The sequence below is a fragment of the Microcaecilia unicolor genome, chromosome 3, assembly GCF_901765095.1.
Source record: "Microcaecilia unicolor chromosome 3, aMicUni1.1, whole genome shotgun sequence".
In the NCBI taxonomy this organism is placed as follows: Eukaryota; Metazoa; Chordata; class Amphibia; order Gymnophiona; family Siphonopidae; genus Microcaecilia; species Microcaecilia unicolor.
The window spans coordinates 142731039-142756245 of NC_044033.1; the positions used below are offsets into that span (position 1 = coordinate 142731039).

Below are 25207 nucleotides of genomic sequence, written 5' to 3' on the forward strand. Positions count from 1 at the left end.
CACTAGGGGGTATTGAGGGGTCACCCCTAATTCCCTCCAGTGGTCATCTGGTCATTTAGGGCACCCTTTTGTGCCTTATTCATTATAAAAACAAGTCTAGCTCAAAAAGTCTTAGTTTTAGTCCTGGACGGTTTTGTTTTGTTCCATTATGGCTGTAAAACGTCCAAGTCTTAGGAACACCCAAATCCCGCCCCCCCTTGTGTTTTGAATGCACTTCTGATGGACTTCATAGAAAAATGTCTAAAAATTGGTTTTGAAAATATTGATTTGGACGTTTTTGTGAGAAAAACGTCCAAATGCTGCTTTATGCCACTTTTTAGATGTTTTTCTCGTTGAAAATGAGCTCCATAGTTACATAATATTGTTCTGTTTTATATTTTTGGATTTTAATGAACTTCCTGTTTTGTATTTTCAGTTGTTATTATACTCCTTACCTTCAGTTTGAAGATTTCCAAGTTTATAATTCGCCTAGGATCTATATTGAAAAAGCCGCAATAAACATTTCTGACTAGAATTACCATTGAAATCTTGATATGTCAAGAAATTGGGGTGATTTTAAGGTGTGTTAGTCCTGGGATTTCTTAGTAGCTTATTAAGTTTAGACCATCTCCTACAAACAAAACAAAATGAAAAAAAAGGAACTGCTGCTTCCTTTCATAATTTGGATGGCACGCAACGTTCACCTTGAGTGCACAGTCGCCAAAGGAAAAAATGCTAAAGCTTGCAGGCAAGGAATCAAAGCATGCCTTTAAATATTGAGATCTTTTAAAACGTAACATCTGAGCAGAAATGACACTCAGTGTCAGAAAAAGCAGTGGAAAAAGTCTTAATCCAGAACATTTCCTAGAGTTTAGACAAAATTTGTATATAAGTGTGCTTGTTTTCATTGAAAAAAATAAGGTGTCTTTTTGCTTGTCCTACATAGACTAGACGTTTGGAATATTGTGTGTTCATACACTGAGCAGAGGCCCGGTTTCTTGCTTCATTCCTACTGGACAGTGAAGTGGTCTTTCCCATCTGCAATGCCATTAGCAGTCTTATTTGGTGCTGACCTATAAAGTTTCTGTTTTAGGCAGTCTGGGATCTTGTTCGATAGTAAACTTCTGGCATGATTCGAGTACCAGTCTCTTTCAAACACGGCTTTCAGCTGTTCAATGATGCTTGTGTCATTTCTGTTGTTCCACCCGTCGGTCTCCCTGATAACCAGGCCGGCTCCCGCGTTGTGCGTAAAGTCGTCTCCCACCCAGTCGAAGTTACCTACAAGTAAATGAAAGAGTCAAGTGAAACTCTCAGCTCTAGCATTACAATTGACAGAAAACCAAGCAAAGGACCATTTTGCACAAAACTATATAAAGTGAAATGTAGATTAGAGAATGAGTAGATCCAAACTTTGGGGCCCTTTACTAAGCTGTGGTAAAATGGGGCCTGTGCTAGCAGTGGGTAAAAGGCTGTCCATTCTTGATGAAAAGAAATGGCTGTGTGGTAAGTGAACCACTTACCCAGGGCAGAGATTTGGGAAGAGACCACAAACCCAATCTGCAAGCTCTATCTCCTTCCACTTCAGAAAGTATTGGAACTTTCTGAGCCATGAGGGCCCAGAACAACTGTCTCCAATACCTACTCCCCTCTTTTTTCTTTTTTTAAATAGTATTTTCTAATGTAGTCTACCCTCTTTAAGACTCAGGTTAGGACTTCTTTTACAAGTTCTTTCCCACTGAAAAATATATGCCTTCTCTGCATTATTCATTTCTTTCACAGTAACATAGTCGATGACGGCAGATAAAGACCTCTACAGTCCATCCAGTCTGCCCAAGAAGATAAACTCATAGCATCATTCAGATCCTTTCCAAATTTATTTTGAGCTTGATATAACACCCTGGGGAGTACCATCTGAGTAGTTCACAATAAAAATTAAAAGTGATACTACATATGTATTCTTGATCTATACAGAAGAAATTAAACATAGCTCTTCTCTGCTTGAGTAGCATGCCAGATCTCCTTATCAAACAACCAAAAGCTTGCATGAGATCTCAGGGATTTCTTAATGTTTCCTGCTACATTTTTTCAAAACTGAATGTTTCAATAAAATGTTTCATTATATTCCTAACAGCACTATTTGACTTATAACAAATTATTTCAGATCACTGGAGTTCAAATTGACAAAATATGTGTCCAAACTGATTGGCCTGTGGTGTACTTACCAATATAAGCAGCTCTATCAGTCACCATATACTTGTTACGATTTATCTTTGGAAAGGACATGTTCTTCTGTTCTTTCGGAGCAAAAAATTTCTGTAATGAAGATGAGAATGAGATTAATACAGTCTGCATTTAACCATGCCGTTGAAGGATGAGAAGACGAAGAAAACCATATTTTTTCAGCAAACAGGTCTTCTAGGTTGGAAAAGGGACATTCAAGAATGAATACTTTACAAAAGGCTTGCAGCAAAACATACATCTAGATATTTGTTAGTTGCACATACAGCAGGAACAGCCATTTTACTACAGAACATACCCCCCAAAAAAGCACCATCACTTTGGGTTTTAAATACATACATGCTAGATTTTACATAACTGTGCAGGGTCCGGAGCTGAATATCTGGCTATAGAAAAACCCACAGTGACCAGTGTTTAATAAATGCTGACCACTATCAGTTTAATATTACTTCTAAAGAATATGCATGTGATAGATTTCTAGGCACTGCCACCATTATATGCAAAATATGTCATTCATAGTCATTGCAGTCTAAAAGTCTGCATGTTCCAGGTATTTTTAAAAATTATATAGAGTATTGGTTCAAACACTGATTGAATGGCCTGACACAATCTGTAAAATATGGGGTGGGGGGCAGGAAGGGATATTCAACCATTATCTAGATAACGTATTCATTAAGGGGCCCTTTTACACAGGTGCGCTGAAAAATGATTCTGCGCACGTCCCAAACATGCATCTACACTACCGCAGGCCATTTTCAGCGCACCTGTAAAAAATGCCTTTTTAGAATTTTTGCTGAAAATGGACGTATGGCAAAATGAAAATTGCCGCGTGTCCATCTTGTATTTGAGACCTTACCGCCAGCCAATGACCTAGCGGTAAGGTCTCACGCAGTAACTGGGCGGTAATGGTCTACACGTGTAAAATGCCAATTGCTGCCCACGCACCAGAAAATAAAAGTGAAATTACCGCAAGGGCCAGGAATAGCCAGGCAGTAACTCAAAACTGACGCGCGTTGGGCGCACGTAGGCACTTACATGGCTTAGTAAAAGGGCTCCTTAGGTTTGCTTAATAGCCACTCTAAACTAAATGGATATACCAATTCAGTGACCGCTGTTGTTCATATGTACAGCAGCACAGAATAAATGTATTAATTTAAGTGCTGGCACCAATGCTTAAATTAGTACAGCAATGTCAGCTGAATATGGACCCGCAGTTTTCTTTGAAAGAATCTAACTTAAAACATGCAAACTGAATAAAGGCGATAATTCTCTTTTGGTTGTATTATATTACTTTATTGTACGCTGGTTTTATATTTATTTTATTTGTTTGATCATGCATTTACAATAATTTGTTTTATGTATATGTTTTAGTTTTGCGATGTATGCAATTTGAATTATTGTCATTGTATATTTGTACTCTAACTAGAACCCTTTTGCGTATAATTGGATAGCAAGTGCTGAATTAAATTAAAAAGAATAGGATTTTAATTTATATAGCTCTCATGGGATAACTGCGGGCCACAGAAGGAGCATTCACATTGAATCCCTTGAGAGAGACCTGCAAATATTGCCACATACTTGTCCTTCAAAAGGACTGGCCTGCAGTGTCATATTGGCCACTGATAGCTCTTATCAGGGACCACCATTCATATTGTAAAGAGATGAAAAGGTGAGTAAGATAGAAAACGTGTTTCAAATGATACTTCTTTTATATTAGTTTACAAGTATATGATAGGGGTTGCCATTCCAATCTAAAAATATTAACTGGGAGTTGAAAAGATGAAGTAGGATGCTGGGTGTTGATCATTTTTCCTTTCAATATATGCTGGCTTGCACACAATCGCAGAGCAAGTTGGTGTAGTATGCTGGCACGTCACAGATCATCGTGGGCGTAATGTTGTAAGCATCATGACTCCTTGGGCTAGCATACTCATGTGTTTCCAGAAAGCAGCTATTTTTCACTTAAAGTACAAAAACTAAAATAAATGGAAGCATTTGAAAGTGGGAGTGTTGTGAGTCAGACTCTGTGGTGTCTCTTCCTTATTCTACTAATAACACTCGTCAGTTTAATATTTTTAAACGATTATTAGATAATCTGGTTTTCAGACACTTTGCAGCACATTTTATCTACAAAAAATGTATTTATTAGATAGGTCTGGTAAATGGGTGGATGAATACCAAATTCAGGGGTCCTTTTGCCAAGCAGCGGTAAAAGGGGGCCCACGGTGGCATCGGCCAGAGGCATAGCTAGGAAGGTCACCAGGGAAGCCACTCTTCAGAGTTTAATTTATTTTATTGATTTTCGATACAAATATAATCAAGAGCTCACAACATAACAACAAGTAACATTTTACAAAGTATGGCAATACCGGAGCTCACATGTAAGAAGTAGCTATCCACATCTAGGTTTAAAATTAAGTTAAGAAAAGAGAGAGGTAGAAAAGAGGAAAAAAAGAGGGGGGGGGGTGGAGGGTACAAATCAAAGTATAAAACATGTATAGGCCATAAAATACATCTAATTTAGTGCTTATCGCTGTACATTGCCAAAATAAGATACAAGTGGTAGCCATTTCTCCCTATATGCAGCAAAGCGAGAAGATGTCTTTGCAAGGTGTGATTCGTATTTGTAGATTTGGAGCAATAAGTTCCACCATTCCTGGTAGATGGCTTGGTGTAAGGACTTCCAATGCGAGAAAATTACCTTCAATGCTAAAGATACCATGGTGCTAACAAGAGACCCTTCACTATGAGTCAGCAAACTCTTATAGCACTGATTCCCGAGAGTAGTAGTAACATGGCTGCATTTGCATATGTTCCTGAAATGGCCATGCGCTAATTTCCAAATTAGCGCATGGCCATTGCCACGGGAGCCCTTACTGCCAGCGATTTACTAGGCAGTAAGGTCTCCCACTCTAATCCTGTGCTAATCAGGCAACGCACAGCAATGTACCCATGCTACCCAATTAGCGCAGGGCACGCCTACACTCTGCCCATAGACACATCTCCCATTCCAAAAAAGAGAAACTATTTTTAGTGCTGGATTAGTGTTTTTCTGATTGACACACTACCACGGGACGCCTCAGCCCAACTTACGGCAGTGCTTTCTGGCATGCGGTAGGCATGAGCCAGTGGTGCCTACCATGGCTTAGTAAAAGGGCCCCATAATTTGTTTTCCGTCTATGCACCCAATATCTATGTGGGGTCTTTTACAAAGTGGTGGTAAGCTCAATGTGGGCTTACCACTCGTTAGAACGGAAGTACTGCTGGGCTACTGCAGCAGCCCAGTGGTAGTTCCCATCCCCAGCGAGCGCCAGTGTGTACCTGGCAGAGCTGTGTGCTGCCCAGTTACCGCCGGGTTAGTGCAGGAGCCTTTACCGCCACCTCAATGGGTGGCGGTAAGTACTCCCCCTTGAAATGGGTGCGTGGAAGTGCTTCACTTTCTGCACAGCCATTTCTTTTAAAAAAGAAAGACCTGCCTTTTACCCGCTATTTATTTATTGCACTTGTATCCCACATTTTCCCACCTATTTGCAGGCTCAATGGTAAAAGGGGGCTTCGGCGTGCATCAAAAACACATGCCAAAGCCAGGGCAGACACCCTTTTGTCACAACTTCGTAAAAGGACCCCTATGAGCACAAAGGCAATTCTAAATTTTGATGCCAATAGTGAGTCTAGTTTCTAGAAAATTAGTGCTTATGCACATAAATGCTAAGCGCTATTCTATAGACAGTGCACCTAACTTGTTTAGCGCACAACTGTCGGTGAAGTGCACGTGGGTGGAGCATGGGCATGTCACCAAGCTTACACACAACTTATAGAATATGATCAGTTGCGTGTATTGCACGGTACACTTAGGCATGTCCACTTATGCCAGCCATTGACCTGGGTGTGCCCAACAAGTGACACACCAATGTGGCTTAGGTGTGCCCTTAAGGTGTTACAGAATGTGCACTAAGATGAGGTACCAATTTATAGAATTGATGCCATAGGGTATTTTTTTTCTAAATTATCAATAGTGGTGTAATATGAAGGCTATAATTTGTTTAGTGGAAGGGATTTTAATATTACAGCAGACTCGCTTATTGAGGGAGGGGAGGTGTTTAAATATTACAGACCTGCTTATTGATTGTAAACCAACAAGAAGGTTCTGGGGGATCACAAACGAAAGGAGTTAAATTTTTGAGTGCTCAGTGAATCTCGAAGACACATATTGCACCCCTCTGAACTTGACTTCACATTTTACTCTCATGTTCATGGTATGTATACTCGATTGGACTACTTGCTTATTTCAGAGGAACTATTTTTTGTATTAGAGCACACAGAAATTGCCCCTTCCCTTCCAAGATGGAATCTGACCATTCCATGATGGGGATTCGTTTTTCAGTTGATCTCCAAGCAGCAGGATCATATTTTGAAACTCAACCCCTCCCCTCACCATGTCAAAACGTAGAGTTTCAAGCTTATATGCGGAAAGCATAGCAATAATACATGGGAGATAATAAGGGACAGGAAGAGACAGGAAGGGTCTGGTCAGATGAGCATAATTACGCTCTGGGATTTGACTAAGGCAGTTCTTAAGGGAAAAAATTTCATTTTCCTGTGGTGAAAGGTGCAAAAAGGAAAAAAAAACTATCAGATCTGATACACTAATTGAAACACTGAGAAATCACCACATTAATAATTTGCTGGAGGGCGAAAGGAAGAGGTGAATCAAACTAGGAGAGACATAGATGAGCTGTTAATCCAGAAGGCTACATATAATATTTTATTATATATACTTAAGTTATCCAGGAAAACTGTTAGCCAATTTGGTAAGAGTGACATAAAAAATTGAAGGAAAGGTGGTTAATAAACAAGAGAAGATACTGACTGCATTTAGAGCTACTATGCTAAAGATGAGATGGAGGCATAAGAGAGAAATTTTTTGAGGGACACCGCTTGCAATAACTTACTTGAAAAGCAGCTGAACAATTAGAGGGCCCCTTTTACTAAGCCGTGTTAGACTCTATGTGCGCTCAACGCACACCAAAATGAACGTACTGCCCGACTACCACGTGCCTCTTGTGGTAATTTCATTTTTGGGGTGCATCCACTACGTGTGTCTGTAAAATATTTTTTATTTTCGTACATGTGCCAAGTGACATCTGACGTGCATAGGTCTTTACCGTGCAGATTTCTTCCCCCTAGGTCTATGGTTGGCTCAGACACCCAAAATGGTACGTGCGCTGAAAAATATTTCTGTGCGTGCCCAAAACCTGCGCCTACACTATCGCAAGCCACTTTTTACCGCAGCTTAGTAAAAGGAGCCCAGAGTGACCAATTACTAAAGAAGAAATTCATTATACTATTAGGAAGTTGAAAGAAGCTAAACCCCCTGGACCAGATAGAGGGGAATTATCTAAGGTATTGGAAGACCTAGTGGCAGAACCCTGGGAGAGATGTTTCAAGAATTATTAATTTCTGAGAGAATGGAGGGCTATCAGAACAGGGTGCATGTGATCCTTTTCCTTAAACCTGGCAAGGACCCTGAGCTAGCAGGTTCCTATATAGACCAATCTCCATGATTAACCAGGACTTAAAAATCTTAGCATTAATCTTGGCAACGTGGCTAAATGCAGTGCTCCCGAAGCTCATCCACAAAGAACAAACAGGCTTCATCCCTGGGTGGTGTGCCTCAACCAATATAATTAAAGTTACTCTAGCATTGTTATTGGGAGACATGAAAAGAAATACCAGTGTGCTTACTAGTCTAGATGCCGAAAAAGCCTTTGATAGGGTGAACCTGGACTATATCTTCTGGATTTTTTGAGGGATTGGGAAGCAGTTTTTGTCTTGGGTGGAAATCTTATATCAGGAGCCATAAGTACATAAGTAATGCCACACTGGGAAAAGACCAAGGATCCATCGAGCCCAGCATCCTGTCCATGACAGCGGCCAATCCAGGCCAAGGGCACCTGGCAAGCTTCCCAAACGTACAAACATTCTATAAAAGTTATTCCTGGAATTGTGGATTTTTCCCAAGTCCATTTAGTAGTGGTTTATGGACTTGTCCTTTAAGAAACCGTCTAACCCCTTTTTAAACTCTGCTAACTGCCTTCACCACGTTCTCCAGCAACAAATTCCAGAGTTTAATTATGCGTTGGGTGATTTGTTTTAAATTTACTACACTGTAGTTTCATCGCATGCCCCCTAGTCCTAGTATTTTTGGAAAGCGTGAACAGAGGCTTCACATCCACCTGTTCCACTCCACTCATTATTTTATATACCTCTATCATGTCTCCCCTCAGCCGTCTCTTCTCCAAGCTGAAAAGCCCTAGCCTCCTTAGTCTTTCTTCATAGGGAAGTCGTCCCCATCCCCGCTTTCATTTTAGTCGCCCTTCACTGCACCTTTTCCAATTCTACTATATGTTTTTTGATGCAGGGGGCGTGCCTTTGGGGGAAGAGTGTGGGTATGTTCTCTGCTGATTGGTTAGTGCAGCTACATTGCCATGCACTGACAATTAGCATGTGCTTAGTGCATGAGACCTTACCGCCTACATAATGGGTGCGGTTTTGCAGAGCTGAATTTGTTATCTTTACTGTGAAGCAAATTAATAGGTACTTACAGCTTCCAAGCTGCAGCTAGGAAGTTCAATGCAAATTGCTTTCAGAGATGAAACAAAGTTGAATGTGAGAGGATGGGTGTCTTTCCAGCAACTAATTAAAAGCCGCACTTTAATTTTTCGTAGAACTAGTGCTTCTCTGATCTTTCCATCTATATCTGGCCAATATCTGTGAAAACATATTAACACATCAATTCAGTATATGAGGAATAAACCAGACTCTTGTCATAATCAGTTTAATAAGCACTGTGGCAAGTTAAAATAAGGAGTGGGTCCAGTTTCTGCATCACATGCCACCATTTGGTACTGGTTTGTTTTGGAAGTTTTGATATCTGGGGTACCTGGGCAAAATAGCCCCGACAAAATGGCCCCGACAAAAAAGCTCCAAACAATAAAAGCTCCCGACATAATAGTCCCTGACATAACAGCCACTGTCAAAACGGCCTGCCCACAATATAACCCTTGACAAGTTAGCCACATGAGGAAAGGGCCCAATCAGGCTGCCCAGAATACGGGACTGCATTTTTTTTCCCTAATAATCTTACCTTGCCAAACAGCATAAGGTTGGCAAGACTATGAAAATGATGACAATATAGGGTTTTTTTTGTTTAATTAAAATGTGGATGGAAGAATAGTTTCTTTAAATAGCAGAACAGATCATGAATACCAGTTTGTAGCTGTAGAATTTTGTTTATTTATATATGTTTTATGCAATTGAATGCTAGTAGGAGTCTTTATCAGTGAAGATTTCAGTTGTAGTTTATTATATTTTTTGTGATGTGTTATTTTTTCTTAGGGGCTGTTTTGTTAAGGGGACTATTTTGTGTAGAGGTTATTTTGTCAAGGGATGTTTTATGGGAGGGGCCATTTTGTCGAGGACTATTTTGTTAGGGTATGAAACAGTGGCATAGCCAAGGGTGGGCCCAGGCATACCCACTTTGGGCTCAGGCCCACCCAGTAGCAGCACACCTATGATGTGGCTGGCAGGGATTCTTCCTGAGTCCCACCAGCCGAAAACTCCCAACTACTGTCCCTCCTTCATACCTTGTAAATAGCAGATCTTCGCCTGCAGCAAGCAGTGACTGATACATGATGTGGGGCCAACATGAGCAGTGTGTATTAGTTGCTGCTTGCTGCCGTTGAAAATCTGCTATTTAAAAGGTATGCGGCGGGGAGGGGGGGGGGGATGTTTGAGAGACAATATGGTACGAGAAAGGGAAAGACCAAATCACTTGTGGGACAAGGCAGAGTTCTTCTGCCCACCCATCTTGGGCCCAGGCCCACACAAAATTGGGTGTCTGGCTACACCCTTGGTGTGAAATGTCAAGGGTTATTTTGTTACAAGGCTGTTTTGTCATGGCTTTTTTGTTGGGGCTATTTTATCAGGGCTATTATGACTGGGTGCCGATATCTGGTTATGGATCAGTGTAGGAATCATCCAATGATGATGTTGTATATGAATAAAGCATGGCACTGACTTGACACATTAATTTATAATTTATGGAACACTGTATAGTCTGCTACTGATCTCCGTCCGCCTGATATGCAATACTATTTAACCAACCAGGAACAGCTCCTGGCCGACTAAATAGCACTTAACCAGCTTTCTGTGAATATTCAATGAGAGATAGCTGGTTATCGCCCGCTGAATATTCCCAGTCAGCACTTAGTAGATAACCGGCTATATCATGCGATATAGACGTCTATCTGTGAATATTCAACGCATTGCCGGCTAAGTTTGGCGGTCAAATTGGGCCACTGGAATAGCAGGTCTATAGTTGGCCGGTATAAACTTAACCGGCCACTGCTGAATATTGACTTGATTGATTAAGTATGAACTGGCCAAAAATAAACTGGATATTCAATGCCGAGCTCTGGAAAGGGCCGAGCATTGAATATCTGGGTTCAGCACCGACTGCAGAAGGCAGCCTGGTTAACACCCACAGTCTGAATATCGGTCCCTGTTTTTAAGGTAATAAAATGGCAGATGGGCCTGCTAGAGATGTACCTTTGTTAGCATGCATTTGATTTGTTTTGATGCCTAACATATATACCTGTGAATTAAGGGGGGGGGGGGGAATGGGACTTGATATACCACCTTTCTGAGGTTTTTGCAACTACATTCAAAGTGGTTTACATATATTCAGGTACTTATTTTGTACCAGGGGCAATGGAGGGTTAAGTGACTTGCCCCGAGTCACAAGGAGCTGCAGTGGGAATCAAACGCAGTTCCCCAGGATCAAAGTCCACTGCACTAACCACTAGGCTACTCCTCCACTCACTTAATTAATAGGTGCACAATCAATTTATATGTTCATTTGAGTTCTAGTGCACATTCAGGGGCCCTTTTACTAAAGGGCTGGTGCGTGACAACAGGTTTGTCGTGCACCAATCCAGAACTACTGCTGGGCTGCCCGGTGACAGTTCCCACCCCCAACGCACACCATTTCCGGTGCTACAAAAATATTTCCTACTTTTGTAGCACCAGTGCTTACCCGATGGTAATCAGGCAGCACTGCCTGCTGCCTGGTCACCGCCAGGTTAGCACAGGAGCCCTTACTGCCACCTCAATGGGTGGCAGTAACTGCTCCCCACCGAATTGGCCACATGGCAAGTGGTTCACTTACCGAAAGGCCATTTCTTTTTGAGAAAAAAAGATAGCCTTTTATTCACTGCGGTAAAAGGGGGCCTTAGAATGCACACGCTAATGCTAGCACAGGCCCCTGTTTACCGCAGCTTAGTAAAAGGACTCCTCAATGAGCATATTAAAAATGAATGTGTGAAACAAATAGAATACACACCCCAAAACAGTTAAAAATTCAGAAAATAAGAAAATGAACTAAGGGGTTGATATTCAGGCTCTTACCTGTTTAAATAGCGCTGACCAAGTCTATGGCTAATATTCAGCGGCACTTAACCAGAAAGTACTGCTCAATATTAGCACAGACTGCCATGGCACTATGTGGTTAGTAGTGCCAGGGTGGACCTAGAAATTATCTGGGCACTGCCAATATTCAGAGCTGGTGCCTGGATAACTATGCAGGAAAGTAGAATCACATGGAAAGCAATGCCAACTCATCCGGAGAGTTATCCAGGTACTAAAACTGAATATTCGTGGTGCTCAGATAACTTCGGGGGCCTACCAAAGTCCTGGATATTCAGCATTGGTAACCAGATATGGCTTGATACTGAATACAGGGTCCTACATTTGCCCACAGTGATAAGCATTTCCAAAAGGGTGAATAGTAACTTGTACATTTTTCTTATGCCTGTGCACATCCCTAGGGCCTAGGTGTCCATTAGTGCTAGAGGGTGTTCTCATCTTGTGTTCTCCTATAATTAGAGGGCTGGAGGCTTTTGGAGAGGAGCAGTTGACTAGCATGGAGTGACGATGAGAGAGCCCTTTAGGTGTTCCAGGTTGTTGAGAAGCAGCAGGAAGCTACCTCTTATAGCCAGCTAGGCTTTATTAAAAAAAGACTACAATTTTCCTAGGTTTAGCCTGACCAGCCAGAGAGCAATAACAAAGGGTAAAGAAGAGAAAAGAGAAATGCAGACTTAGGGGAGCTCTGTTGGCAAGAGTTTCAGCTGGCAAAAGTGAGAGGCGGCAGTAGAATCCATCCAAAACTCAGCCAGAGCCTCCAAAGATTCAAGTTGCGAAAGTATCTGATATTAATCTTCAAGAGGTTGCTGGGAACCAGAGGTTTCATCTCACTTAATATTTTAGAAAGTTCAGACTGTGTAGGAGTAATTCTTTTTCACAGAGAAGGTGCTCGATACCTGGAATGCTCCGGAGGGAGGTGGTGGAGACAAAAATGATGATGGAATTCAAAAAAGCATAGGATGATCACAGAGGATCCTTAATTAGAACATGGATGTTATAGAAACCAAAATTTAAATGACTACATGTGTGTTGATGTGTTCAGTGATGCTTAGGTGGCGACTCCAGCTGTGAAGAACTAAGGCTGATGCTGGGCAGACTTCTATGGTTTGTGTCCCATATATGGCAAGACAGTTTAGGATGGGCTGGAGAGGGCTTCAACGGGAACTCCAGCAATTGGAATGTGAGGACAATGGCAGGCGGACTTCTATGGTCTTTGTCTCAGAAAAGGCAAAGAACATTCAGGATCAACTATTTTATACCACATTCATTGCTGGTTTAATCATGAATTGATAATGATTGTGACCAGGGCTTTTTTTGAGGGGGTACTCGGGGGTACTGAGTACCAGCACCTTTTCCAGTGTCTCCTAAAATTGACCCATGGACCACAAGTTTTAATGAAAGAGCTCAGGCTCAAGACACCAATTCTGCCTTGTCATATATTCTGTGACTGATTGCAGGGGGCCTGGCTATTGTGGAGTGAGTCCCTCAGTGATCACCCCACCCCTGAAGGGTGGCCTGACATTTGAGTACCGGCATCTTTTTTGCTAGAAAAATTGCACTGAGTGTGACTATTGGGCAGACTAGATGGACCATTCAGGTCTTTATCTGCTGTCATTGACTATGTTACTGCAATCCAATGTAAGGGACTGGACCATACCTCAAATTCTTCCTCCAGCCTCTATTTACCAAGTCATCCACCTTATAAAGTAAATCCTTATAGTTTCACTCCAGGCCACCAATTGCTCAGCGTGCTTCTCTTTCCGCGTCTCAAGGTCCTCTATCTGACCTTCCAGGTCTAGGATGTTGCCATTTATAATTTCAATCTTACTTAAAATGTCAAAAAGGAGGCTTTTCATCTTGTACCGGAGCCTCTTCAAACATTTTGAAAGGTCCCAATTAAGCCCTCTCACGCTGCCTTCCCCAGCCACGCATCCGAGGTAGAATCTGAATTGGTTGCAAGAGCCAGGGCCTGCACGGGGGCCGGAGAAGCATGGCAGGCCTTACCTACTGACTTCTGGTATAACTTTACTGTGTTTTTTACTGTTCTACTTTCGGCGAGCCAAACAGTACTCTGATGCCAGCAACTCAAAAACACTCTCGTCCACTCGTTACAAGGGAGGATGGCTTCTTATTCAAATATTTTTGCCTCAGGGGAGTGGGAGCTCTCTCACCCTATTGCCATTCAGAAAAGTGACTTCACTTCTTCCATTTCTCTCTCCTTTTAACCTCCTTTCTACTCCTTTTCCCCCTTTCTCCTCTCCCATTTTCCTTTCTGTGTAGGAGTCAGAAGTTACTTACACATTTATTTGATACAGTTGTATTAGTCTGTATGCTAATAGCATGCATTTAGCTGTGGAAGTATATTGCATATTTATGCACAAAATTGAAGAAACTGTTTTGAAAATACTGTGCAGCAGTTTTTGAAGCCAGATTACTCTCTAGTCCAGGGGTGGGCAATCTGCAACCCGCCACTGAATTTTATGTGGCCCGCGAGACCATGGGAAGTATACACAGAAAATGGCTCCACATACATATCATTAACCAGAGTTTTGGAGATTTTAAATACTATACAAATATTTTCAGAACAGCGACAGAGATTGCATTGAACTTTCAAAGTAATGACAGAAGTATATGGTAACAGACCATTCTGGTAATAATATATGTTCATTCAGTTATTACACTGAACTTTGCTGGCAGTGAATTATATGGCATTTTACTGTGTGCAGCCCGCAAGGGATAGTACTGACTAACATTCATGTGGCCCTCTGTGTATAGATGTTGCCCACTCCTGCTCTAGTCTGAATTTCAGGATATCTAAAATGAATATGCATAAAACAGATTTGCATGTAATGGAGGCATTGTATGCAATTCTTATCTTGTGCATATTCATTGCGAATATCGTGAAACCCAGACTGGCTAGTGGGTTCTCCAGGACCGACTTGAGAAACTCTATTGTAGATTACTTGAAATACTCCTCTATAAAAGATGGGCCTTACATTTACAAGCACAATTATTTCTGCTCCTACTGACCTTATTGTGTTTTTGTTGACAACAAGAGGCAAGTAATCCATGACAGCTATGTATACAAAACGCTGGGCATCGTCGATAACACTGTAGATGGCATCAACATCCAGAACTCTGTCTGTGGGGCAAAACAACTTGGGAGAATTCTGTGAAAATAAAGCAGCAAGCATAACATTGAAATTTCATCTACTTTTGTGCTTTAGCATTTCTTTTAGGGACGTGCATTTACATGTTTTGCTTTAGTGTGCGCTAAAATTTTTATTGGGCACTACATATTAGTTACTTTAATCATATTGTCATTTTACTCTTTGCATATCTTGTAATGTATTAATTATTTTTTTATTTCTAATTCTTATGAATTCCATCTACCTTAATCAAAATAATACTTTGTCCTTCTTATTTTGCTAATGACGACTGTCATGGTGGCATAATGTAAGCCACAATGAGCCTGCAAAAAGGTGGGAAAATGTGGGATACAAATGCAGCAAATAAAATAAAATAAAATATTATAGCAAATAATAAGCAAAACTAAAACAAATGAAAACTATAATGACAGTTTCCTGTTTGCATGTCCATATTTTCCTTTATAGTACTATTTGATTTGGTAGTTTTCAAACTGGATTCATGTACAATCACAAAAATTAGAAGCTACTACCATTGTTCCCGGCAACTTAAAATGCTCAAAATCATGAAAGTGTTCTTGAAACAATAATCAACTATAACAAACATATTTAAATAGGAAAATGTGTGGGATGTTCCATAGATTAGGTACATTTTCAGTGGCACTGCACATGTGGAGTGACATTTCAGAAGGGACTTAGAAATCACCACTGAGACATCCAAGTCAGGATGTGTCAAGTAGAGCCTGTTCTAAGATACATTAAAGAAAGATGTTTAGGTGCTGGAGATGTGCTACAGAAAACAGGGGAGTCAACCACAAGAAGTCCTACGAATGTAACAGAAACAGTCTAAAGGAGTAGGTAGAAGAATGGCACTTCTAAAAAGAAGAGGGAGTCAAAAGTTCTTCATACACAGTGTTTATTCTAAGAGATACACCTTGAATACTTGATACTTTGATGCCAAACACTTTGCTATTTGATCACCATGTGCACTCAGCTGATGAAGGTTATTTTGATACATAGTATTTTTACATTCTACACATTGAAACAGAGAATCGTGAAGCAGGTGCTTAGTGCCAAAACACGGCTCCGTGTCAAGTTAGGGAGCCAAGTAGCCATTTTGCTGCTGCTGAAGCCGCTAGGGGCAGGGGTGAGTGGGGATTCCTTCTGCCCTAATCACCCACTAGAATAAAAGGAATGGACAGGTGGGGTAGGCCCAAGAGGACTTACTGAGACATTGAGGGAGCTGGGTGTGTCGTTGAGGGGCTTGTCTGGTTGGGGGGCTCATAAGGGGGATTGGGTGATCCAAGAGGGAGATGAGGTCTTGTTGAAGGATGGGTCAGACATGAGGGGAGTACAATGGAAGGCACAGGCCAGTACCCAGAAGCTATGCAGGTGCTGGTGCCACATAGCTAAACAGGCATAGTTAGGACTCCTTTTTGTATGGTCTGCCCACTTAGCTATGTGGCACCAGCACCAAATATTGCCAACATTCACATAACTGCCAGCTCCTCCCCAGCTCTGCCTCCATAACACTCATCTTATGCCTAGTTTCAAGATAGCTGGTTAATGCCAATACTCAGCTGCACTGCCCTTTCACTTTGAATATCGACCCCTTGGTGTACACCTGAGTGTGTGCCTAGTTTTATGCATGTACCTCCATGGAAAAATAATCTCAAGTGGCATTCAGACATCTAGCACAGCACCAAACATATAAGTGCAGTTGAAAACCAACTTCACTGTGCTTTCTGAGAGATCATGTTACCTTGTAAATTCATGCAACCATAGGTGCCAACATTTTGAAAATGAACGGGGTGTCAAAAACAATACAAATTACACCTCCCTGGATACATTGATGTAGTTTGCTCAGTTCTGGAGGTAGAGGCATAGCCATGGGTAGGCCTGGGTTCATCCTCTTTGGGTTCAGCCCACCCAGCAATGGTGCATCCTTGATGGTACCAACATGGAGGCTTCCACGGTCCTGCATTTCCCTCCCTCCCTTAATAATAGTCTCTCTCTTGAAAGAGTCAACGGCAGCGATTTCCACACACTACCTGCAGCTGACCTAGAACCTCTCCTCCATCATGTCCCACCACCTATCTTTCAACATAAATCTGAAGATGGACGTCCTTCTCCCAGGGATGTCCAAATTGGTATAATCAAAACCTGATTTAGGATGTCTCCAACTGCACTCCGTCGCAAGGATGGCCAAAGTTCAAGGGGGTATATTGGAGGCATAGTGACGGCAGGGCTTGGGTGTGCCTAACACTTGGACGTCTTTGACTCATAATCGAAAAAAACAAGGACGTTCCTGACAAACACTTGGACGTTTTCACCCGGACCTGTTTTTCTTACGACTAAGGCACAAAAAGGTGCCTGAAATGACCAGATGACCACCAGAGAGAATTGGGGATGACCTCCCATTACTCCCCCAGTGATCACTAACCCCCTCCCACCCTCAAAAAACATCTTTAAAAATATGTCGTGCCAGCCTCTATGCCAGCCTCAGATATCATACTCAGGTCCATGACAGTGCATGCAGGTCCCTTAAGCAGTTTTAGTGGGTACTGCAGTGCACTTCAGACAGGCGGACCCAGGCCCATACCCCCCCCCCCCCTACCTGTTACATTTGTGGAGGGAACAGTGAGCTCTCCAAAACCCACCACAAACTCACTGTACCCATATATAGGTGTCCCCCTTCACCGTAAGGGCCATGGTAGTGGTGTACAGTTATGGGTAGTGAGTTTTGGAGGGCTCAGCACACAAGGTAAGGGAGCTATGTTCCTGGGAGCAATTTATGAAGTCCACTGCAGTGCCCCCCCTAGGGTGCCCGGTTGCTGTCCTGGCATGTCAGGGGGACTAGTGCACTACAAATACTGGCTCCTCCCATGACGAAATGGCTTGCATTTGGCCGTTTTTGACATGGACGTCTTTGGTTTTGAAAATCGCCGAAAATCAGAAACATCCATGTCTAGTGACAACCAAATCTAGGTACTTCCAACGAAAGATGGATGTCCATCTTGTTTCGAAAATATGGGTTTCCCCGCCCCGGATTTCGCCATTTTGCAAGGACGTCCAAATCGCAACTTGAACGTCCCTTTCGAAAATGACCTCCACGTGTCCAAAATTCAAGTGGGAATATAGCCATTTTCAGAAAAACGTCTGTCTTTTTGAAAATGGCTATTTGCTAGGTGTTTTTGTGCTCTGTGCATTTATCTTTTTGGTCCATTAAAAAAAAATCCAAGTGAAAAATGCACAAAATCAAGACATTGGGATGTAGGAGGAGCCAGCAATTTTAGTAGACTGGCCACACAGACAACCCAGGAGAGCAATGGGGCACCCTAGGGGACACTGCAGTGGACTTAAAATAAATGCTTCCAGGTACACATCTCACTGCTGCTCCCTTATCTTGTCTGCTGAGCCCCATCAAAACCCTCCCCAAACCCACTACAACCAACTGTACACCACTACAATAGCCCTTATGGGTTAAGGGGGCACATATATATGGGTACAATGGGTTTCTGGTGAGTTTTGGAGGGCTCACAGTTTTCACCACATGTAACAGGTAGGGGGAGATATGAGTCTGGATCCACCTGTCTGCAGTGCACTGCACCCACCACTAGACTACTCCAGGGACCTGCAGTGCTGCTCTAATGGGCCTGAGTAATTACATCTGAGGCTGGTAAGCAGTGTTTTTAATCACATTATTGGGCGGTGGAAGGGGGTCAGTGACCACTGGGGAAGTAAGGAGAGGTCATCCCTGATTCCCTCCAGTGCCACAACAACTGAAGGCCTTCATAGATTTAAAGAAGATCTCTAGGGGGACTTGAAATCTAGTTATCATCTCGAAGAAATAGTAGATGTTTTGTTCAGTTAGGGCCTTTTCCTTTTATTCTTCCCATTGATTTTCAGTTTATTTTCCCCTTCCTTATTTGTCATCTAAAGAAGAGATTTTTGCTTCATTGGAGTTGTTTCTTATTTTCTTTGTTTATCTGAGTTTCTTGTGCAAGTGGGTACTTGTAAATGATTGTATTATATATGAATAAATAAATATAAAAACAGAGGGAAACTTGAATTGTACCTGTGAAGGATAAAATACTTATCAAAGGAAATGAGGCAATTAAGTAATAACACTATAGCATCAGAATAGTTTAAGATTTTATGTTAGCCTCTACAGTGTGAGCCCTAATTGGAAATAAATGTTGCACTTACTTTCCAGATGGTGCAAATGAAACCTAACATGATATAGACAAAGTTAAAGATGTCCCTAAACTACACTCTAACCCTTAGGAGTATGTTAAAATGGAAGAAGATACCATATAGAGATACAAGCTCTCAAGAATATTGATGAATGTTGTCTAAATTATTTTCTAGAAAGGAAATCATATGACAAGAGAAGGGAATAGTGGATCCAGAAAAGTTAGAGAACATTTTGTCTGAAAAATGTAAGAAACGGTTAAGTGAGTTATTGACAAATGCTAGTTTAGTAGTTGTGAAAAGAAGGCCGGTATATGCAAATTGAAGTCGTCATTTGCTCCAGACGTCCTTATCTATATTGACAAAGAAAAGCTTTTTCATAAAAGAGATTAAGAAGGTCTGAAACTGAGCCAAGATAGCTGCCAGAATATCACGAGAGGCTGGCTGCTCTCACTCACCTCGTTCACTTTTCTTACCTTTTGCTTGTCTGGGATATTCGCGATGGGAAAGCAGCGGGGAAAGGTGAAGGGAACTTTGCAGTTCCCCCTCAGGTTTCCCAGGTTCCGATAACCCAGTTTGCAGTTGCTTTGCCTTTTCAAGGTGAGGAAGGCAGCATTCTTGCTAGATCAGAAGAAGGAGGTCTCCCTGTCCTTGAGGAGGCGATTTCGCTCAACCCACCTGCCTGAACTCCTCCGTAACCGGTAGCGTCAAGCTCACTGGTGCAAGGAGGTGTTATACCTAGTTGTCGAGAGCGAGTGATCTGGCTGCAACTTCCATGACTGAATGTCATCAAAGGTCCCCGGGGACAGATGGTTGGATGCCATGCAAGGCTCTAGAAGCAGGAGGAGTGCTGGTGTTTGCTGACCTGAATGACGCAGGAGGAAATGCGTCTTCCAGTTTTCTTAGCAGTGGTTAAGTGCAAGACTTGCCATCAGGTCTTTGGAATCGATCTGGAGAGCTATTGTTAGTTTGGACTGAAATGTGAGTAAAAATTTGAAACAAGTTGAGACTGATTTGACAACTTTGACCACTAAGTTGTTCATATTATAAGAGAATGCTAAGTCCAGAATATCTAAAGTGGATAAATTGGAGGAGAATTTGAATGAAACTCAACTAGTACAAAGTAGAATTGTTCAAGATTGTTTAATGTTACATTGGAAATACGTACAATTGAAAAATAACACGAGGAAGTTTAATTTGTGATTCTTAAACTTCCCTAAGATGTTAGCTATGACACCCAGAGACTTGTTGAAAAAATACTGGTTGACATTCTTAAATTACCATCAGAAGATATCCCTCCAATAAGCAAGGTTTATTCTTTACCATCAAAAAAACGGGCTTCCATGGGACAACATCAGGATGGTGACTTAGTGCCAGTATCTCCAGATAGTTTAAATGTATTGGATTTGCTGGAAACATCAACAGACTATGTGGACACGTGTGCAACTCTACCTGTGACTTTTTCCTTTGAAATGGACAGGAATCATGTATTCACTTTATATTTTCAACATAGATCTGAAATGTTTTATGGTCAGCAGATTTGGTGTTTTCTGGATATCTCTAGAGAGACATAGGAATGGCGTAAGCCATTCCTTACTCTCTGTAATTGAGTGATACAGAATGGTGGGACTTTTTTTCTTCATTTTCCAGTCAAATGTTTGATGAAGATTAATAATATAAAATATGTGTTTTTTTGAACCAAAGCATCTTCGATCTTTTCTAGACGGTAAATTTCTAGTTCAATCTAGTGACTCTAGCCAGCACGAGGAAGGTCATTGAAGTAAGGCAAAGTAGTAGTTACTCTGGCTCCATTTTTCTTTAAGTTAAGAATAGTTTGTGATAATATCCCGCTCTGATTTTTCTGCTCCCTCTTAAATATATAGTATAATCTTTATTTTAGGATCTGTATTTTGTTTTTGCAGACCTTTTCTTTGTATTTTTATATTTTTTATAATGCCTTGTTTCTTTTCAAGTGAAAGATTGTATTTTTGATTGATGGATATTTGAAATCTAATAAATATAAAGAAAAAAAAAGAAGGTCTGAAATTGACCAGTATTTATGATAGATGTCTTCTGTTGGAAAAGTAAATTATACTCTGTGTTTAGCTTAAGAGAACAGGTTATGAATGTTAGTCTATTATTACATGTAATTGAGAAATACTATGTAATAGGCTTTTTCCATTGTACTATGCCCTTATACTTTAGACTTTTAGTATATTTGCTTTGATTAAGTTCAGCATTCTAAATAAGATGTCTTGCTGATGCTATGGATTTTTGTGTAGATGAATCAGTTACCTCATATGTAGTTGAGGGTATAAATGTGAGCATTTAGCCTGACAAACTTCAGGGGGACTTGAAAGCAGAAAGATTTCTCTCCCAGTCTTCCCTCCTTGTTAACAGGATACCTTATGCAGCTCTAATAAAAGACCAGTATTACTGATTTCTTGTAGTACAATGTATTTTATTTCTCAGAATTTACATACTTTCTACATTTCCATTGTGTGCTCAGTTGCTCAAGCATCTTACTGTTAGAGCAACAGATTCATCCATTGTTGCTGGTATCAAGGAGCATTTCCAACACTTAACTGATACTTATTTTCCTGTTTATTCACTACACAGTGTCCATTCGCTTCTACACCCACACCTGAAAGACAATCTAATTATATTCTCAGATGATGTAAAAAGGCAGGCAACTGAATCTTTGAGAAGGTTGTACCAAAAACAGATCGAAATGGAAAGCTCAAGTCCATCAACATCAACAACTCAGGATCCTCCACAATCCACTTTCCCAGAAAGCATCACATATATGGAAGAGCTCTCCACCCCCTCTAAAAGAATGAAAATGCATGTTAGCTGTTTTCTGAGTGATTTTTATGGAACAATGCCTTGTTTGAAGGCTATTGCTAATGAATTGGACGGCTATTTATGTTCGAATGATGCAGACGACGATGTTTTGATTTTTTTTTGAAAGCAATCAAAAAGTGCTGGCCAAAACTGGCAAAACTTGCAAGGGGGATCCTGTTGATTCCTGCTACCAGCACGTCTTCTGAGAGGATATTTTCTATTGTGGGAAGCATTGTGGAAGACAGGAGAGCCAGACTGAATCCTGAGATGACTTATTATTCATCCACAGATTAAAAAATCATAACAGTGCTTCATAGGGCATATTTCTTCCCCGCTAGGGCATAGAGTGGGTTGTATTTTGTCCCCTTGGACATTTTAGCAGGGTGGGTTAGGATTCCTTGGGGTGCTAGAAGTCAGACATTGTTGGGGTTGGAAGGCTGGTGGGGGTTGGGAGAATATTTCAGTTGCTCGTTGTAAACAACCGTTGTACAGAATATTGTTCCTTTATATACCTTAATAAAAAGATTTAAATATAAAATCATAAGTGTTCGAGGCTTCTGCAGAAGGGGACAGAGCCTGCAGGGAAGGAGCAAGGATAGGAACAAAGCCCATGGGAACTGGACGGGGATAAACTTTGTTCCCATGTCATTTTCTAGCTTAGACTGACTTCTCTGTACAGCAGATGGGAACACATCAGTCTTTTTGTTCAGGCTCCAGGACACAGCTGAATAACAGACTGACAGCCTGCTGAATGATCACTTCCATTCCTCCTTTAGTCCCTTGTTCAGAGAGCTAAGCTCACAGTCGGTCCCTGGGTGGGGTTCCCCATGAACTGCTCCTCTATATCTTCTTAACTTGATTTCCTCCTGGGAGGAAGAACATAGCTTCTTGTGCAACTGGATTTGTTTACTTCTCTCTGAAATTTTTATTTCAATCCTATTGGATCAGAATTCCAGAGTGTACCACCTACTGTTACCCTTTCATTGACACAATTTCTGGAGCAGGGACCAGAATGTTCTGTTTGCAACTGCAATTATATAAAGTTTTGAGAGCCTGCTACAAATTAATTACTTATGCAAATTTTTGGAGGTAAAATATTTCCAAATACAAGCTATCTGACTGAAGATCATATCTAGAGAAAGACTATCTCATACACAAAATCTAATAAACAGAACCAAGCATGACCTTGAGCACTGTAGATTGCTTGCCTAAATCTTAACCTTAGTTTACAAAATATTTTCATAATCTACTTACCGACACAAAGACTTTAACTTCAGTTTCATTCAGTTGCAGTTCCAATTCAGTTTCCTTACCAAAGAGTCCATATAGCCTTCTAGACCAACTCTGAGGTACGTTATCCTTAAATCTTAATGAGCTATATAATGCAAATATCCGCTGCAAATCTAGAACCAGGCAGCTGCAGTTGTACAAGATGACACCGAGTTCTTTCATCTGTGAAAATGGGGGATATTAAAGCATATTTATTATCCCATGTACAATGTATAGTGTTCAAGATTAGCAGCACTACAGGAATTAATATTTCACACTGCAAAATATTTAGTCAAGGGGCCTAAGTTGCAGTAAGGTTTGGTAATTACCAACTGCAAAAATGAATCTGTAGTAGCTGCAAATCCCCTGTGATAACTTGTTTTCCCAGCACTGGGGAAAAGAAACTAACATGGAATGCAGTTAACAGCACCTCTAGCAATAAAGTGAGATAAACAGCAATAATGAATGCTAATGCATGAACATACAGGTTAGTAAATCTTGCCCTAAACTTGTCTATTTTTCATTGCCGATCAGCAATAAGTAGCGAGTTTTGGATGTTTGATAATTTTCTTATCCGATTTTTAAAGTACTTTGCATTCCTCTTCTGCTGTTTCCTGTGATTTCTGGTTGACCACAGCAGATAAATTCCATTTTTACAGTCTATGTAGCAGCCTCTTATCATTACCCACTAACACTGGAAGGTATAAGGTACAACTTGTAGATATCTGATAACTGATATTTGTCTTAAGAACCAAATGAATCTCTATCTTTTCTTATCTCCCAGTGAGAAAGAATATGACTATATAGATGGGCCATCTCTCATTGTTTAGTAGACATTGTAATAATCCAGGTTCACAGGGCATTTATGTATGAGGTCAACGCATTCATGGTCAAAGATAAGAGGTGGGAAGGACCAATACGATGGAACCAGAATGACAGCACAAGTCCTTTATTAAACATATACAATAACCCTTGTTTGGAGACAGCAAATCAAATGGATACAAAATAATAGTTGATTGGACTCCTGATGAAGGCTTATAGGCTGAAACATAGACCGTGTTGAGTCCATTTCCAATCAACTGTTGTATAACTTTATTAAGAAAAAAAATAACCAAACAATATATCTAGCTCCAAACACAATAAAAAACATTCCCCAACCCCCCCCCCCCCCATCCCACCTAGTCACAGTCAGAAAAACAGCCAAGCATCAACATCAGATCCACACTTTGCCCAAAGTCCATCAGGGAGAGCACCTTGAGGGTTTTTTTTTATGGGGGGGGGGGGGGGGGGCTGTGAACATAAAACCACATGGAAATCAGGAATAAGGCTTCTACAGTAAAATAACTCCCTTAATATGTTGAGCATTTAAACCAACATTTTGTGGGAGACAAAACCAGCTGCTGATGTATGACTCTTATTCAACAGGGGAAGTTAGCTGTCTTCTTTAAAAAAACAGAAAACATAATAAAAGATTATAGGGCTCAAAATAGACAAGAAGTTACACGTTCACCACAGCCAGTGTATATTCAAAACTGCTATGTATATTATTGGGCTGAAAATCTGACTGAACGGCCTAGCAATCGCTAAATGTTCCTACTAAGGCTCCTACCCTTCTAGGTTCCTCCTTATTAGTGGTCAATTCTTTGAAATATCTAAAGAGTGACCCTTGATAGTTCACCATCATTTGAAAGTCATATCACTGCAGTTACTCGACCTTGTTTTTGGTCACTTAGACTTATTTGCCCCCTCTGACATTATTTTGATGACAGTTCATGTGCTATTGTCTTAAATTCTTTGGTAGCCTCGAAATAGGACCACTGCAATGTTCTTTACACAGGATTGCCTTTCTCTTCCTTAAAGAAAATTCAGACTGTTCAAAATCCGCCATCCGGGTCCTCTCCCATGCCCATAAATTTGATCACATTACCCCTCTTTTCAAGTACCACCAGTGGTTGCCCATTCCTTACTGCATTCAACTTAAGTTACTCACTTTGGTACATAAGGTCTTACATACCAGTATCCCTGCCTACCTCTGTTCTCTTATTTCTCCATAT

At 41.0% G+C, this 25207-nt stretch overlaps 1 protein-coding gene across 2 annotated transcripts in view; it reads right to left on the reverse strand.

Annotated features, from left to right (window-relative positions):
• Window positions 1-349: 349 nt before the first annotated feature.
• The window catches only part of PLD5 (phospholipase D family member 5), a 336130-nt gene continuing 311272 nt past the window's right edge, over window positions 350-25207 (reverse strand). For both annotated transcript variants that reach the window (XM_030196423.1, XM_030196424.1), the window contains 5 exons: window positions 23139-23336; window positions 14731-14870; window positions 8823-8988; window positions 2202-2292; window positions 350-1257 (listed from right to left, as the gene is read on the reverse strand). In XM_030196423.1, the coding sequence (XP_030052283.1) occupies window positions 989-1257; window positions 2202-2292; window positions 8823-8988; window positions 14731-14870; window positions 23139-23336 (864 nt within the window). In that variant the 3' untranslated portion in view covers window positions 350-988. The remainder of the gene's footprint in view (window positions 1258-2201; window positions 2293-8822; window positions 8989-14730; window positions 14871-23138; window positions 23337-25207) is intronic.